General features: G+C 52.7%; 1 protein-coding gene across 3 annotated transcripts; it reads right to left on the reverse strand.

Annotated features, from left to right (window-relative positions):
- Window positions 1-2850: 2850 nt before the first annotated feature.
- ANP32E (acidic nuclear phosphoprotein 32 family member E) lies at window positions 2851-10544 on the reverse strand. 3 transcript variants are annotated; one of them, XM_057421882.1, is made up of 7 exons: window positions 10407-10544; window positions 8882-9031; window positions 8316-8438; window positions 7413-7578; window positions 5691-5848; window positions 4245-4299; window positions 2851-3036 (listed from the first exon to the last, which is right to left on the reverse strand). In XM_057421882.1, exons 1-7 carry the CDS (start codon window positions 10470-10472, stop codon window positions 2972-2974), a joined length of 783 nt encoding a protein of 260 aa, XP_057277865.1. In that variant the 5' UTR covers window positions 10473-10544; the 3' UTR covers window positions 2851-2971. The 3 variants fall into 3 exon arrangements, with proteins under 3 accessions (XP_057277865.1, XP_057277854.1, XP_057277871.1); XM_057421871.1 differs by having other exon boundaries at window positions 2851-3039; XM_057421888.1 differs by lacking the exon at window positions 2851-3036 and having other exon boundaries at window positions 4274-4369.
- Window positions 10545-16961: the final 6417 nt, after the last annotated feature.

The following is a 16961-nucleotide window of genomic DNA, read 5'->3' on the forward strand; positions in this document are numbered from 1 at the left end:
CAAACGGGGTAGAACGGAGCTTAGAGGGAAAGGCGATTTCCAGCCCCAGCTGCTGAGCTCAGCACCCGGCAGAAAAGCCTGTTCTGTCACCAGCTTTCTCAAGTGCTTCCAGGAGGAATTTTGCCAGGAATGCTGGAACAAGCCCAACGCGAAACCAGTTCTGGGGCTGGCTGCAGCGGCACAACCACCACCGAGCTGAAGGCACCCCAAGCGAGGACGCTGCCACCGGTTCCCCACTAAAGCAGAGGTAACAGGAAAGAAGGAACCTCTCCACTCCTTCCGAGCACCATGTTCTCCATAGAAGAAGGAATCCAATACAAGAGCCGGGATTTATTTGAAATAATTCGGTTTGAAAACGTTTTAATTTAAAATTTACAGCACACGGGGGAAAGGGGGGGTGGGGAAACGTGGTTTTGTTACAACTAAAAAGTCTCTGAAGAGTGCTGCAGGGTTGGATTTTCTCTTTAATTTAACACTGGCATGGCTTTATTCAAAACACAGTTGCACAAAATCAGTTACTCCAAAGGTTGTCAGGAAAGAAGTGGGATCAGGAACCGAACCACACTATATACATACTGCCATACAAAGAGCATTAAAATAGGACAAAAACCTCTACAAAATATAAAACCCACCCTTACGTATTTGCATGAAAAGACCACCCACCAAGCAAAAAAGTTTCCAAAGTTAAATCTGGAGGCTCTGCATTGCTTCAGTTCTAGAAAACGCTGCTTCCGCTGCATGCCAAGCTGAGGAGCAGGAAAGGCTCCCATGGGAACCCCGAGGGAAAGACGAGTCCTGTGCGAGGAGAGGCTCTTCGGACGTGGTGGCTGATGCGCGCCGGGGTTAGGAAGGGGGGAGTCTGCCTTAGCTCAGGGAAGGGCTGAGTTTAGCTGCTTTATGAGCTCATCCAACCTCAGAACTGGACCCACAGACCAGTGTTCAAATACTGTCAAGCCATCAAAACAGACTTCTTTCCCCCCATTTAAAACTAATTTGCTATGCATCAGTAAGACAGTTACGGAGAACCCTGACAACGAGGTACTCTGAAGTACACCCCTATAAATAACAGATTTCAATCATTCACTGAGACTTCAACAAAAAAAAAAACATAAGCAAAAAAAGATGGGAAAACGCACGTTTCTATCCCAAAGCTGAGCACGAAGCAACTGCCTTGAACATAAAGCCTCCATGAGAAGATAGGATGTGCACTTACCTACAGGTTCTACTCGGTCAGGAGTCACACAGAGACACGGGAACTGCAGGTTGTGGTTGCAAACGTCGCTTTAGCACTAGTGCCTTTACGAGAACTGCAAACCCCGGTGAGTTCACTTCACTTCCACCCAACTCATTCCGCTCAGATGCTGCCTTCAACAGCTACACAAGGAACTAGGACTTAAGGCTCTATCTGGGGAGGGGGGGGGGGGAAACCACACACACAAGAAATGGGGCTTTGCAGAACTTCAACCCTGCAGGATCTAGACTTGACTGAAGAGTTGGAAGTGTGTAAAATACCTCTTAAATACTCACAGGTAACCTACGGGTGAGGGACTGAATTAGCTCCGGGGAATCTCCCTCTTCCCCACCCTTGTGTCTCCCCCAGGTTAACGGCAGCTGCTGTCAGCCAAGACAGATACAAAAATAAGTCTCTTGAATAAAGCTGTGTGTGATATTTGGTTCAGTACCTACGTGGAACAATGGGAATTAGTTTCATCTCAAGCCTACTGGTTTCAGTCCAAATCCCAACTGCAAGAGGAACGCCGTCACGGCTGAACTTGGGTGGTGGCTCGAATAGAAAACATCAATCTCAGGCTTGTCACAGAGTGAGGACAGAATTAGTCAGACCTGGTGGTTGCAATTAGGCTGCTAGAGAAGAAACACCCCTTGTCTGCATGTCTCCTGTACTCGCCACTGACTGCATGCAACCAACCAGCTTTCTGCAGCCCTTCAAGGTAAAAAACCCTAAACTATGAACTAGTATTATACATGGACTCAAATGGTTTACCTACAACCAGATGTAAAAGGTTTCGAAGGTGACCTGGGAAGAAAGACTACCTCCTGTCCATATTTCCCCTTCAATGACTCTATAAAAGGGGGGGGGGGGATGCTTGAAGAAAATGCGCTCTGAGGAGTTACCCGTTAACATCTGCATGAGAAATGCATCTATTTGATAGCCAAATACTGTTGCAGAATTCCCAAAATGACAATGCAAGAGCAAAGTGAGTGAAAGTTTAACACAGGCTTCTAGTGAAATGGTTCCACACTCCAGATTGTTAATACCTGCAATGGCTCTTCTGGAGCAGATGGATGGATTACAACCCTTTGTTTGCTCTTGAAGCAAACGCTGACCCTCTGAACAAGCAGGGAAACACGAAGATCTTCTGAAACCCACTTAGGCTTTAGAATATAATACACAAAATGGACAGAAGACTTCAAAGCCTATTCCAGGAGTCCCCTTTTAAACAGCTGAACTAAAGGTGTAATCCAGTTGTCTACTTCAAACAGAATCCCTGGGAAACTGAGGCTGCACTCAGCTCCTCATTTAAAAGAGGCTGCAATAAGTGGGTTTGAGTTTCAGCTTTTTCAGTATAAAAACTTTCAAGGAGGAAAACCACACTAGGTTAAACCCATGTGAAATGGGTGTTTTTGTCTGGGCTAATGATGACCAACACAGCAAGCTTGTAGAAACCAAAAAGCTCCAAAGAAAAGTTTGGGGGGGGGGGGAACTTGACAATGGCTTCAGTGATTATAGGGCTGAAAACTGTTTTCTACGTACAGGTTCACTACCAGGCTATTATATCTTATTTGGAATGATAAAAAGGGCAAGAATAGTAAAACCACACTTCTCCTATAAAAAGTTAACGTATTATCTTCTGGAGGGACATCTATGGTACATGGAGACATACAGATCTGCATAATCACTATTGCGTGTTCTGGAACCGAAGAGGCTGGTCCTACTGGTGTCTAGAGCAAGTTAATCCTCCTCTTCCTCGCCTTCATCTTCAGGGTCTCGTTTCCTCTTCTCCCCTCGCACACCCTCTGCTAAGGAAAGATGGATGCACACATCTTGTTACACTCCGAAAGGGAACTTTGCCCTTTCTGAAGAGGGAGTTGAAACCCATCCCTCTTTGTTGGTAGTTAATGCACTCACCCCTGCGACAGCACCCCAGCAAAGAGCAGTTTAAGCAACTTCATTCATACAGGCTGAGTTAAACTAAGTTCAAGCTAAGCCTGGGCTGTTCCATACAGGAATTATTGATATGAAATATATATATATATAAGAATTGTTCTGTTAACATAGAGACCTAAAATGATGTTTTCCTACCTCCCTACCTGCAGTTTGCAGCAGTTGCCTACCCCCCTGCCCAAGCCCCAGCAGCTCCTGCTGATCCCGAGTGCAACCTGCTCCAGCCTCTCCCCAGTACAAACCAATACCAGCACCTCCCAGAAACATCTATTGAGCTTGTTCTTAGGAACAGCCTTAAACTGCTCAGTGGACTGTGCGCTCTTGTGGTGAAAGCATGAAATGCAGAGCTGTCACATCCAGAGCAGTCATTTCCTGGCTCAGCAGCCATCCTGCCCTCCTGCTTCATGCTCTTAAAGAGACTGAAAGGCTGCATTTGGAAAAAGGAAAAGCATTATTTCCAAATGTCAGCTTTTTTCATCCCCCAAAGTAGTTCTGCTGAGCCAAGTGCACAGACGAGATGGGGACTGGGCTGGGGAGGACTAAAAGTCACCTACAGTTTGCAAAGATGGAAGCAGGCTTCAGGATTAGCACAAAACTCTCTTAGAGATCAGGACAGAATTCCTAACCATTAGAAGAGGGAAGTTCTGGGAGAGCCCTTTAGCATGAAAAGTACAAGGAAAAGCTGGTTTGTTTTAAGATTACACTTCCTTAAAGGTTTTACCCCCTGGTAACAGCAGGGGACTCTCATCTGGTGTCTTAATCTTACCAGAGCACAGAGATGGGTACAACTAAGGTGCCCCCCCACAATTCACGGTACTGTCTGCACAGGAATGAGCCTCTGCCTCTGGAGCAACCTCTGCTCCAGCAGTGCAGAACAGCACCCATGAGGCTGGGAAACCTCAAACAGAGGACGGGTGAGCTCTTGCTTAAACCACTCCTAAAATACTCCCCACACCTCCAGAACGAACAAACAGGGATTGATGCCACTGAAGTGCACACCCCAACCTTGCAGAGCTCCAGGACTATAAAGAACTGATCTAGTCACAAGTTGAGCACTTACCTTCCTCCTCCTCATCGCCTCCTTCTTCAACGTAGTCGTCATCATCATCTTCATCCTTCACAACAATTGGGAAATACTGTTAGGATTTTTGTTTCAGGTTTGGCTTTTGCACTGATCATGGAATCCTGGAATGGTTTGGGTTGGAAAGGACCTTAAAACCCTTCCAATTCCAACCACCTTCCACCAGATCACGCTGCTCCGAGCCCCATCCGAATTTCTGCTCCCTGATCCAGAGCAGAAATCCAGGAAATCCCACCAACTGCATCCAGAGGTCACATTCCACCTTTACTGTTTTGGTGCTGGCAATCTGCACAAGGACAAGAACCAAACCGACTCCAGTGTTTCTCATCACCCTGTATTCCTTTGTTTTTCCCCCTTATCGCTGCCTCAGGCCAGCTCAAGAGCAAGCTCTTGAAGCAGTCAATACAAACACCTTTTAACCCACTGTCAGTAAAGGAGGAGGGAGAGGAGGCAGAACAGTTCCTACTTCCACTGAATTACTGGGAATCAGGTTGTTGGGGGTTGGCCTCTTTCCTCTCCAAAGCTGATAGCTGAGAAATGCAAACAGCAGCCCCAGAACATAAAACAACGGCACAGGATCCCTGCCCTGCTGCCCCAGTCAGGCCTGGAAGCCACTGGGAGCTTTTACCTTTAGAGGCACTGTACGGCAGGCACAGGGTAATATAAGGAGTAAAAACGTGGAGGCATCAGAGAGCGCATCCAATGTCTGCCCTTAGACATGGGAATTAAACCTCCTCTGGATTCATTCAGTGCCTTTTCATTCATTCATTGCCTCATTTCTGAAAGTACAGGGGAAACTTCCAGGACAGAACTCTCCAAATGTCACATAACGTACTCCTGTGCCAGTGCCCAGAACAACTCACTCCTGAGCTTCCTCCTGGTCACATACTGCTCATTTTCCAAAACCCACCTCAGCTCCTGCCTTTGGAGCAGGTTTCTTTAGTTTTAGCTTCCTGACCTGTGCCATGGCTCTTACCTCCTCAGAGCAAGGCAGAACTGAAGTTCCAGCCATAAGCCAATGCCACCAGTGCTGCTTACAAGGCAGAGTTTTAAGCCAGAAGAGTTTAGCACTAGATTTACAGTGCATCCCTGTGAAATGCAGCTGATAAAGAGTAACCTCCTATCAAAAGGAACTGCAGTGAAGTCACAGCCACAGGGGGTTTAGGACCTGAAAAGATCCCGTGGGCCATTTTCCACAGCTCTTCACACCACCACCAAGAACATTTCCATGTGAGTGCAAGGTAAAAACCCCATTTATTGCAGCAAAATCCACACAGACTTTTCCTTCACTTCATTCTACCTGAAGTACTGCTGACTTGTTGCTACTACCTCATCTTCCTCTGCTCTGTGTCTACACCTCCGAATAACCTCAGAAGCCTGCAGCAGCCTCTGTCTCTTGGAGCTGGTAGAACTTACAACCCTTACCTGAATTTCTTCTTTCATCAGGTATGAAAGACCAACTTCCTCCTCCTCTTCACCCTCACCCAGATCAGAGCCTCCATCATCTTCATCATCCTCCTCTTCATATTCTCCTGGAGGACCAGCTTCATCCTCACCTTCATCATCATCATCCTCATCTCCATCTGAAATGAAGGATACATGTATGCTGTGTACACCAGCTCCAACCACTTGAACCCTTTTTCTCCCAGAAGGATTTGGGTTTCACTGTGGGAAACAAGCCTGATTTTCATCAAGTTAATCTTTATCAGTCTTTTCCCTCAAGAAAGGCTCCCAATGGTTTTACATCAGGAGCTGCAGGCAAAATTCCTGATGCCTGAAGCAGCTCCATATGCAAACTCCTGCAAGAGAGCTGGAAATGTGGTCAGTGGAGGGGAGGCTTTTGACAGCAAACCCCAAAATATTTAAAGGCAAAACCAGCTGAACACATTCCATGTGTTTTATGCAATCCCTTACTCGTAACACTGAAACACCTCCGGGCCCGAGGAGCTGCTCTCTCAGCTCATCTCATCTCATTCCTCTGTCTGGAGCACAGAATCACTTTCAGTGTTTCAGTTAAGCAAATGCCAAGATGATTTAACACTTCAAGTTCATAACCTATTCCTCTATTTTCACACACCACATGGATTTCACATGGCAGCTACCAAACCTTTGGCTTTATTGGAGCTCTTTTTAACAGAGGATCCCAAATGTGGAGGTGGCTGAGTGCTCGCAGCAGCCCTTTGGAGCCAGGACGCAGCAGTGGCAGCTCCCAAGTCACCATTTAAGGTGCAGACACTGAGAAGGCTCAGGCAGAGGCTGCTATGACACAGTCTGTAGCCACACACTGACAGACCTGTACCTACAGGTTTCATTTGCAGTTGGGTAACAACAGGAAAAAAGGAGGAACAGCCTCAGTTAGGACTGCAGGGATCAGATCAAAAGCATCATGTACATGTTTGAACAGAAAAAATGGGATAACACTTGCGCACAGCACTGAAGCTGTTACAAAAGCCAGTAGAATGAGCATTTCTCATACAGAAGCCAGGCTGAGAGAACTGGGCTGGTTCAGCCTGGAAACAAGGCGGCTCCTGAAGGGGAGACCTTAAGAGCAGCTGAGTGCCTAAAGGGGGTCCAGGAAACCTGGAGAGGGGCTTGGGACAAGGGATGCAGGGACAGGCCAAGGGGAATGGCTTGAACCTGCCCGAGGGGAGACTGAGATGAGCTCTTAGGCAGAAGCTCTTCCCTGTGAGGGTGCTGAGGCGCTGGCACAGGGTGCCCAGAGAAGCTGTGGCTGCCCCATCCCTGGCAGTGCTCAAGGCCAGGTTGGACACAGGGGCTTGGAGCATCCTGCTCCAATGGAAGGGGTCCATGCCTGTGGCAGGGGTTGGAGCTGGAGGAGCTTTAAGGTTCCTCCCAACCCAGCCGAGTCTGGGATTCTGTGGTTTTGAGGCTATTTTATCTAACGGGATCTTTAATCCAAATTCTTTAACCTCAGAAGGCTCCTAGAGGAGCACGCAAACCCTCTGGCAGGAACTCTCCTTCATCCATGTGTTAGCACCAACTAAGGTCTAGAAGCCTGGGCTTCAAAGATAAGAGCGCAGCATTGTGCTAGTGGCTGCAAGAAGCTGCTCCACCCCAGGCTGCATTCACATTGCCACCTTGAGCACAGCACACTGCTTCTGGGCACGCTGTATTTCGGGAAGTTACCCTCATCATCATCATCTTCTGAGTCCGGGGCCTCGTTGTCTTCCTGATCAAACCCATCCAGGTACGTGATCTGCTGAAGCAGCTCGAAGATGCTGTCTCTGTAGTCCTCGAGGTTTGTGATCTCACAGTTGAACAGGTCAAGGCTCTTCAAGTTCTTCAGGTTTTGCTGAAACAAACAAAAAGGGTTTCTTTTTGCCCCCCTTTCTTCTTGGGACAACCACGTGGTGCTTCAAGTGACAGCACAGCCATACCCCAACAACCCCAGCCCTTCTCTCTCCACTGTTTTGCTGCCCATTAAATACAAACTCAGTTCAAGAGGCTGTTTGCAGGGGAAATGCTTCTGGAGGTGACCTCCAGGGCCTGCCTGTACCACCCCCAGCACATCCCTCCAGCACCACACCTCAGAATACATCTTTAGGGCTGGTTTTGATTGCTCAGGCAATCAAGGGCAAAACTGAGCTCTCCTGTAAACCCTTTGGCTGAGTCACTGTAAGGAGCGAGAGCGACTTGGCACAATTGGGAACTACTCTGTGGAATCTGCTTTCTGACCAGTCTGATGGGGATTCGTGTCACCTCCCAGACCATATGCACTTATGCTTATGAGCCAACCTACACCTTAAGGAATACAGGAGGATCAGCAAGACATAACTTGGGTGCTTTCCTTCCCCAAAAAAAAACAGCAGCTCAAAAAACACCAGTCTGGGACATCCTATTGTTAATGCAGAAGGAATTGTACAGTTACTGTCTCCAACAACCATGGCAGGGAGTTGAGTCAGGACCAACCAGAACACCAAACCCAGCCCACCCCAACGCCTCTTCCACCTGAGCTGGCAAGAACTAAAACAGGACTTATTCCTGATAACCCCCCATATTTATTGAGTTTTCCTCTCACTTCATACTTACAAGAGCTTCCACAGTGCCAAGATCTTTGATTTTGTTGCCACTTAGGTTTAGATATGTGAGATTCGGACACCTTTCTGCAAGGACCTCCAGGCCTCCTGAAATGACGTTGTCGCTCAACTCCAACTGTTACACAGAACAAATGGAGTCATTAAATGGTCGGGTTCTTACTATTAGGTTCAGACCGTGTCATTTTTCATCGTTCTGCCTTTAACTGAACAGTTTCATCAGCACACTGATGGCTTTTGAAGAGTCCCACACACGTTCACAAGCTCTCTCTGGCTGCCAAAAGGCATCCTTGAAGCCTACTTTGAGAATGAGAAACCCCCTGGGTTTGGAAACCTCAATTTTAGGTTAGTAGAACATGGAATTAATTCCCTGTGAGCCTTTGTTCTGCCACCAGCCAGGCAATCCAAGTGCCTCAACCAACCCACAGAGCTCAGCAGCACATGGCCAGCCCACAAGATGGCCCAGCTTAGCCATAACCAACTGGAGATACCCAAAACCACTTGAGATCTTCACGGCCTCACTTCACAAGGCTGTTGCTATCACCTCCATGAGGTACGTACCTTCCGGAGCTTACTCAGTGTGGGCAGCTTGGCCAGTGACGTCAGCTCCACGTTGGCCATGCTCAGGAACTCCAGTTCTTTGAAGGAATCATTCAGGCCTTCGATTTCCCCGTTGCTGGATCTGCAGTTATCGAGCACCAACTCCGTCACCTTCCAACAGGACAGCAACACGCATCAGCTCAATGAGCAGCAAAAACCCCACATGCTTCATCTAAACCATGACTTGGGGCTGCTGAAAATCCATCAGTTTGATGCTGGGTTTAAATTTAGACCAAACTCATGCTCCAGAATCACCAACACCCACCTAAGTACAAAACGCAAGTCTCCCTTCCTCAGAGGATGCTGCAAATGCTCCAAACCCCACCATCTAAACCCAAAACACATAGAGAAAGACACCTGTTTAGCTTCTGATAACACAGCCATGGCCTGGGGGGTCATGCTCCAAACCCCACCATCTAACCTCAAGAATCAATGGAGAAAATCACTTTTATAGCTTCTGATAGTGCCTGGGGGGTCCCCTGCACGCAATGGAACTGCTTCTGAACTCTTTTCATTTAACTACACACATTAAACCTACAAACCCCTTTGATTCCTCTCCGAATCCAAAACCTGCCTCCACATCATGGAGCTCTGGGGTTAGTTAAACCCAGCTCACCCATCCCGTGGTGCCAAAGCCCCTCAACGCGGGTCACCCACAGGGAGCAGGGATTCAGTTCAAACTCTATCCCGTACAGGGCACGCTGCACTCCTCAGGAAGGACAGGAACAAGGTGACTCTTCCCTTCCCCTCAAACACCAGCATCTGAAGGCTGCGGAAGCCTCCGCGGGGCGCACGCTGCCAGCTCCAGCGCAACTCTCGCTCCCGGTTCGTTCCCTTTCCCTATCACAGCAGCGTTGCTCCAGACACACACAAAGTTGCAGGCAGCGAGGGGAGAGGGCTCCACGCGCCCGCACAGCACATGGCAGCCTCCGCACGTCCCCGCCTGCAGTCAGGACTTTCGGACCCTCTTTCCCCTCCAAAACCCCACGCGGTGACTGCGGCGAATCCGGACTTTACTCCTGGGGCGAACCGGGCGCTGCTTTCTCCTACCGACCACGCTGCAAGCCCATGTGGGGGCCCTGCGAGCTCCCGCACTTCCACACCGATTTCCCGCAGGAAACGGGCGGCGGGGGTTCAGGGGGGACCCCCCGGTTGTACCCCGCGGGGCGGCGGCCGGGAGGAGCGGGACGGAGCCGGCCGCGCCACGCAGCGCACAGCGGGGAGGCGGCTTGGGGGGAAGGAGGCAGCGTAAACTGCACCGAATGCGAGCGGCGGCCGAGGGAAGGGCCGTGACCTGTTTACCGCGGCCGCGCTCCCAACTTGGACCAGGCAGGGAATTACGGGCGGGCGGAACTTGGGGGCCCGCCCGAGCTCCCCCATCCCCATCCCTCGGTACCAGATTCGGCGCCGGGCCGGGCCCGCACGGCCGGAGGCGGCGGTGGCGGTGGTGGGGACGCGGGCCCGCAGCGCGCCCGCCGCCGCTCACCTTCTCCGGGGCCCGGTTCCGCAGCTCCAGGTTGATGCGCTTCTTCATCTCCATGGCCCCCCCCATCCCGCGGCGCTGCGGCAGCGAGGGAAGGGCGGCGGGGCGCGGCGGGGGCTCCGGCCGCGAGGTCACTGCCGCCGCCGCCTTGCTGCCAAATAGCTCCAGCTCTTTGTGTCTGAAAGCTGAAAGAATCAACATATAAATATTTGGAATTGCCTGTCGAGGAGGGACCAACTCTTCCAGCCTGGCAAAGTGCTCCTGGAATGTTTGTGGATAATGGGCACAGTCCTGCTGGAGATCAGCATCTTCCAGCACTGAAGCTTTAAATAGGGAAAGAGTGTCACAGGGAAGAGCTTGTGCCTAAGAGCTCACCTCAGTCCCCTCGGGCAGGTTAAAGCCATTCCCCTTGGCCTGTCCCTACAGGCCCTTGTCCCAAGCCCCTCTCCAGGTTTCCTGCAGCCCCTTTAGGCACTGGAGGTGCTCTAAGGTCTCCCCTTAAGGAGTTTTCTCTTCTCTTCCATGGCAGGGACCCCTTCCACTGGAGCAGGATGCTCCAAGCCCCTGTGTCCAACCTGGCCTTGAGCACTGCCAGGGATGGGGCAGCCACAGCTTCCCTGGGCACCCTGTGCCAGCGCCTCAGCACCCTCACAGGGAAGAGCTTCTGCCTAAGAGCTCAGCTCAGTCTCCCCTCTGGCAGGTTAAAGCCATTCCCCTTGGCCTGTCCCTGCATCCCTTGTCCCAAGCCCCTCTCCAGGTTTCCTGCAGCCCCTTCAGGCACTGGAGCTGCTCTCAGGTCTCCCCTTCAGGAGCCTTCTCTTCTCCAGGCTGACCTAGCCCAGCTCTCTCAGTCTGGCTCCAGGGCTGAGTCCGTCTCAGGGCTGCTCCATCCCATCTCCCCTTGCCTGTGTCTGTGCTGGGGTTGCCCCAGCCCAGTGGCAGGACCTTGCACTTGGCCTCATTGAACCCCATGGGGTTCTCATGGTCCCACCTCTCCAGGTCCCTCTGGATCCCATCCAGCATGTGTGGCGTGATGGACCCGATCCCAGTGTCTGTATCACTGACAGAGCTCTTGAACAGGATCGGTCCCAACGCTGACCCTAAAGGACACCGCTCCTCACTGGTCTCCACTTGACCATCGAGCCGTTGACCACAGCTCTGAGTGCAACCCAGCCAATTCCTTATCCACCGAGTGCTCCGTATGTCAGATCCGTGCCTCTAGAGATGAGGATGCTGTGCGGGCCAGTACCAGATGCCTTGCACAAGACCAGACAGGCAACACCAATGGCTGTCACGGAGCTTGGTAAGGTGCTGCTTGAGAGAGCCCTTGAGAGAGCCTCTGCTTGCTTCGTGCCTGCCCATGACCAGGAGAGGGCCTCGAACGCGGAGGGAAATCCTCTTTGTGTTAAAGGAGCTTATCCCGCAGGGGTTTGCTGGGAGAACTGGGCGGCGCTGGAGAGCCCAGGGCTGGGCATTGCCCCAAGGCGGAGAAAGGGACAGAGCAGGGAAAGGAGGATGGCTGGGAAGAGCTCTCGGCTCTAGGGCTGGAAAGGAGCCTGGGTGTGAGGCGCAGACCTGCCTTTCCAAAGGGAAAGCAGTGAAAGAATGACTTCAGCTCTCAGTATTGTCACTCACACGAGTGCCTTTGCTCTCTCCTGGTATCATGGGCAGGACTCCAACCCCTGCCATGGGTCCCAGCACCCTGCCAGGGAAGAGCTTCTGCCTAAGAGCTCATCTCAGTCTCCCCTCTGGCAGGTTAAAGCCATTCCCCTTGGCCTGTCCCTGCATCCCTTGTCCCAAGCCCCTCTCCAGCTTTCCTGCAGCCCCTTCAGGCACTGGAGCTGCTCTCAGGTCTCCCGTTCAGGAGCCTTCTCTTCTCCAGGCTGCCCCAGCCCAGCTCTCTCAGCCTGGCTCCATGGCAGAGCTGCTCCAGCCCTCGCAGCATCCCCAAGGCAGGGGCTGGAACTGGATGAGCTTTAAGGTCCCTTCAAGCCAATTCCCTCTGGGATTCACCCTCTCCTCCCATAGTAGCGCGGGGCCGGGAGGCGGCACTGCTTGGCGGCACGATCGGGTCTCGGGAGCTCCGGGCGCTGTTTCGGAGCCTCTCGGCTTCCCGGGAAAACCGAATCCTTCCGGTTTGATGGGATAATCCCCGAGGGGAGCGAGGGGCGGCGGGACCGGCTGGCGCCGCTGCCCTGTGCGGCGGCGATGGGCGGGTTTGGGATGCTCCTGCCCCATCAGACCGCGGCTTTTCCACCTGGGGTAGGTGCGACCTCCGTGAGCTCTGCCCTGTGCGTGCCTTGGGTCGGGTTTGCTGCCCCTCCTTCCCTATAACGCTTCCAAAGCAAAGCAGCAGGGACGTGGATTGCATCCCCCCAGAGCTGGGCCAAGAGGAGGAGCTTTCCAAACGCGTCCTTCCCACCAAAACACTCCGTTCCTGGCACAGTTTGCTCTCCACAGGGAGCTGGAGGGGTCGGAGGAGCTTGTCCAGCTCCTTGAACCGCAGACATTGCTGGGCTTTCTGTGTAAAGAGCAAGCGTGGAGACCCCGATCCTGGTGATGCCACCACCGTGAGCCCAGTGATGGGTGGGTGCCAGCGAGGAGGGTTTGTCCCAGACCAGCCCCATTTAATGCAGTGGCCTGGGAGGATGGGATGTCCCTGCGGTGCTGAGGTTTCCCGGGAGAACTGGGGATGGAATTGGAGCAGGGGAGCCCAGCTCGAGGCTGGAGCGTGGTGGTGGAGAGCCCAGGCACCAGTTTCCTTGGCAGGAATTCACATTTACAATGGAATGAGAGGCAAGAGGAAAGAACCCGCTCAGTACAAAGCTGCTCAGTGTTTGCACAACGTTTATGGCTCGGCACAGCATCATCCATCTCCTGCAAGCTTTGCACATGGAGTCATTGCAAAGAGAGGCGCCGGCTCCGCTTGGAGGATGTGGGGTCATTCCCAACGCCGTGCCCGTGTCCTGGTCTCCATCCAAGCTGCTGTGCCTGAAAGGGGGGGGAAAGGTGAGGAAGTGCCACGTCCTCCCATTGTGCTCCAACGCAGGATTGTGGCGGGGATGGGGGGTCTGGGTGCACCTGGATGGTGGTGAGCTCCAGCCTCTGGAAGGGAAGGGGCTTTGGGTGCTGAGGCACCGCTAAGGGTTCACCTCATTCACACACTGAAGGCTCAATGCAAACAGGTATTTGGGTGGAAAATACCCTAAAATGCCTCTAAGCAGCACTTGGGGCTGCTCTGGTTGTCCCTGGCATTGCAGGGGGCAGCTGGAAAGGGTTTTTATCTGCTTGGAAAGCTGCTCCTTGGTGCTGCTTTGGGAGGAAGGGAATTTTGCTGCCTCAAACACAGGATCCTGGAATGGTTTGGGTTGGGATGGACCTGAAAGCTCCTCCAGTTCCAACCAGGGACACCTTCCCCTCGAGCAGGATGCTCCAACCTGGCCTTCAAGTGAGTGCTTGAGTCCTACAAGGCTTTAGTACCTTCTGAGCACGCTGTGGGGGTCATAGCAGGAAGCCCAGGAGGCTGAGGATGAGGATGGGGACGTGGCACCGCAGGGCTGATCCCACTGACTCCTGGGACTCCTGGGATTCCTGGTACTCCAGGTACTCCAGGTACCCCTGGTATTCCTGGCAAGCCAAGGTGAACAAGTCAAACACCACTTGGATTCATGTGCTGCCAGCCAGAGGCAGTTTATGTCCCAGTGGGCACCTCTGCCTTCCCAACTATCCCATCCCTGCCCTGGAGCATCATTCTGTGTCCCGAAGGTGTCATCCTTCATCCCCTTCCCAAAGCCCCGACAGTGCTTGGTTGGATGTAGAGGATAAGGAATAACCTCTAATGTCACAATGTAGGACTAACCCGTATCCCGAAGGATGCATCCATTAGGATGGAATGATCTTAATCAGGAAAACTCCTGTGCCAGATGGCAAAATAAGCCCATGGGAAATGGATCCCAGCTCTGGCATGGACACCCTCTGCCCAAACTCATCTGAGGTGTGCAGAGATTTCACATCCATGGGGTTCATCCATTTCTTTCTCCTTGTGACTGTGCTTTCAGCAAGGAAGGGGGACGAGAGAGTCCAACTCACCCCATAGGAGTATGTGGTGGGCAATATCGTGCTGTTCTCGGAATAGTACTCAACAGTCGCATACAAGTAGTCACCTGGAATAACAGGAATGTCCTGCTGAGGCTGTGCCAGCATTCCATAGAGCCAGGCAGGGGTCCTGCCCACCCAAGCCATAAAAGAACCATGGAATCCCAGCCTGGTTTGGGTTCCCCTTGCCCTGTCCCCTGCATCCCTTGTCCCAAGCCCCTCTCCAGCTTTCCTGCAGCCCCTTTAGGCACTGGAGCTGCTCTAAGGTCTCCCCTTCAGGAGCCTTCTCTTCTCCAGGCTGACCCAGCCCAGCTCCCATCTCAGACACATCAGTGTCCTCAGGGGATGCTGCTTTGAAAGCCGGAGATGTTGGGTACCATTTGCTCTCCATTGCCTCTACAGGGGGTCGGGGTCCCTGGGCTTCGCTCGCATCATCCAGCCTCAGGTGAGCTGGGTCCCACCTTTAGAGCATGGCTTCATCTCCGCAGCATCTCCCCAGCCTCAGACCCGTTCTCATTGCTGCAGAGCTGCGATGGCACCAGGCAGCTCCTCGGCTCCCCTCAGCATTGAGCTTTGGGCTTGAAGTCAAGCCTGAGGGTGCTGGAGGCAGCATGGGGGGGTGGGATGACCTCAGTGCCTATTTGGGATTGCAGAGGGCTTGATTCAGTGCCTTTTCCCTGCCATGGCATAGGTTTTGGTGGGCAAAGCCTGGGGGAGGCTGGATGGAGATTTCCCAGCATCATTCCTGTTGTTCTTATCCCAGTTTGCTCATGCAGCTTGCATAAAATGACCAAAACCCACCCAAAACCACCCCAAAGAAGGATTTCTCACTGAATCGCGATGCGTAGTCATATAAGAACTCTGAGATATCCTCTTCTCCTTCCAGCTCAGCATTCCCTAAAACCAAGCAGAGAGCAGAGGGTTCATCATCCACAATGTGAGCAGAGCGGCTTCACGTGGATAAAGGATTCCCCACGGCCCATCATTCCATCAGAGCCTTCACACCTACAGCATGATGCGGGGAATCCTAACGGAGCTCCGGAGCCAAAGCGAGCACAGAGGTTGCTTTGTGCATCCCACGTGGGGTCTGTGGGTCTGTCCATGAGGAATAACATGGGACAAAGAGGGCACTTGGCCAGCAGAGGAGCAGCAAGGCGGCCATTCCCTGGAAGGGATGCTTGGATTGCATGGTTGGCTCTGGGGGTATTAAAGCTGGATCATGGCAAGGATGCAGAGCTCCCTGCGGAGCACAGAACCATCCTGAACCTGCTGATGTGGAGCTGAGCACAACCATGCCTTGAGAGCACACATGGCGTGGGGAGAAGGGGGCAATGGCCAGGCTGGACCAGCCCAGCTCTCCCAGCCTGGCTCCATGGAGCTGCTCCAGCCCCTATAGCATCCCCATGGCCTCCTCTGGCCTCGCTCCAGCAGCTCCACGTCCCTCCTGCGCTGGGGGCCTCCTGTCACACACAGCCACAATTCCCAAGCTTTCAGGGAATCTCAGACCGGAGCTGCCCCTCCACCCCCTGCCTTCCCACGCTCGCCCATCGCAATTCCTCCATCCCTTTGGCTCGGGCGCCGGCAGCTCCGGCCCTCAGGGCACATTATCCCATGCCCAAAGCTCTCTGAGAACGTTATTCCAAGCTGGCTCTCGTATTTACACTGGAGCCGCGCTAGGAATAACAGAGGAGGTGGATGGAGGCAAAGAGCTTCCATCTGGAATTCCCCCCCCGCGGCAGCTTTTAACCCTCGGATGTTTCACATTTGGCTCGGTTCCTCCTCGTGGAGGAGGAGGAGGAGGAGAAGGAGGAAGAAGGCTTTTGGCAGCTTCCAGTTCAGCTCCCCTCAGCCGGTGCTTCCCAGTGCCTCCCATTCCCAGCAGCTGGACTTCACGTGTGTCCATCCCTCATTCACTTCAGGTTCCTGCCTCATCCCTCCCCGTCCCATGCTTTTCCTCCCAAGTGCCCACCTAATACTTCAGGAAATCCTCTTGGGTTCAGTTCCCCCCCCTTGCCTGTATCTGTCTCTTTTCATAGCTTCCAGCTGTATATTGAATTATTAGGGATGCAGTACGGAAAACAATGATCAGACTCATGCTGCGAGCGCAAACCATGTTCTCCCAAGCACATCCCTTACATAACTTCCAGTAATTCCAGTGTGCTTCTCCATGGGTTTTCCTATTGCTCCTGACAACCCCTAGAATCATGGAATCACGGAACGGCTTGGGTTGGAAGGGACCTTAAGGCTCCTCCAGTTCCAACCCCTGCCATGGCAGGGACACCTTCCACCACAGCAGCACCCAAGCAAACCCCTTTCCTCCTGCAGGACCGCACCCCGAATCCCACGCAGCCCCCCAGGAATACCTCGGTCCCAGCACTTCGCAGTGGGAAAGCATCAACCTGTGAGCCCGGGAAGCAGAGAAAGGCATTTACCCAGGGAGAGATGAAGAACCAGGAGCGCGGC

The sequence above is a fragment of the Pezoporus wallicus genome, unplaced genomic scaffold (assembly GCF_028554395.1).
Source record: "Pezoporus wallicus isolate ANWC-B61680 ecotype Strahan unplaced genomic scaffold, APGP_CSIRO_Pwel_v1 contig_9473, whole genome shotgun sequence".
NCBI classification, from domain to species: domain Eukaryota; kingdom Metazoa; phylum Chordata; class Aves; order Psittaciformes; family Psittacidae; genus Pezoporus; species Pezoporus wallicus.

Bases quoted from the DNA above. Each gene is read 5' to 3' on its own strand.
- ANP32E (XM_057421871.1), bottom strand. From the start codon at position 10,472: ATGGGGGGGGCCATGGAGATGAAGAAGCGCATCAACCTGGAGCTGCGG. The intron at 9,032-10,406 runs GTGAGCGGCGGC...TCCTGTTGGAAG, and splicing joins GGAACCGGGCCCCGGAGAAG to GTGACGGAGTTGGTGCTCGA. The intron at 3,040-4,244 runs GTAAGTGCTCAA...ATCTTTCCTTAG, and splicing joins AGGCGATGAGGAGGAGGAAG to CAGAGGGTGTGCGAGGGGAG.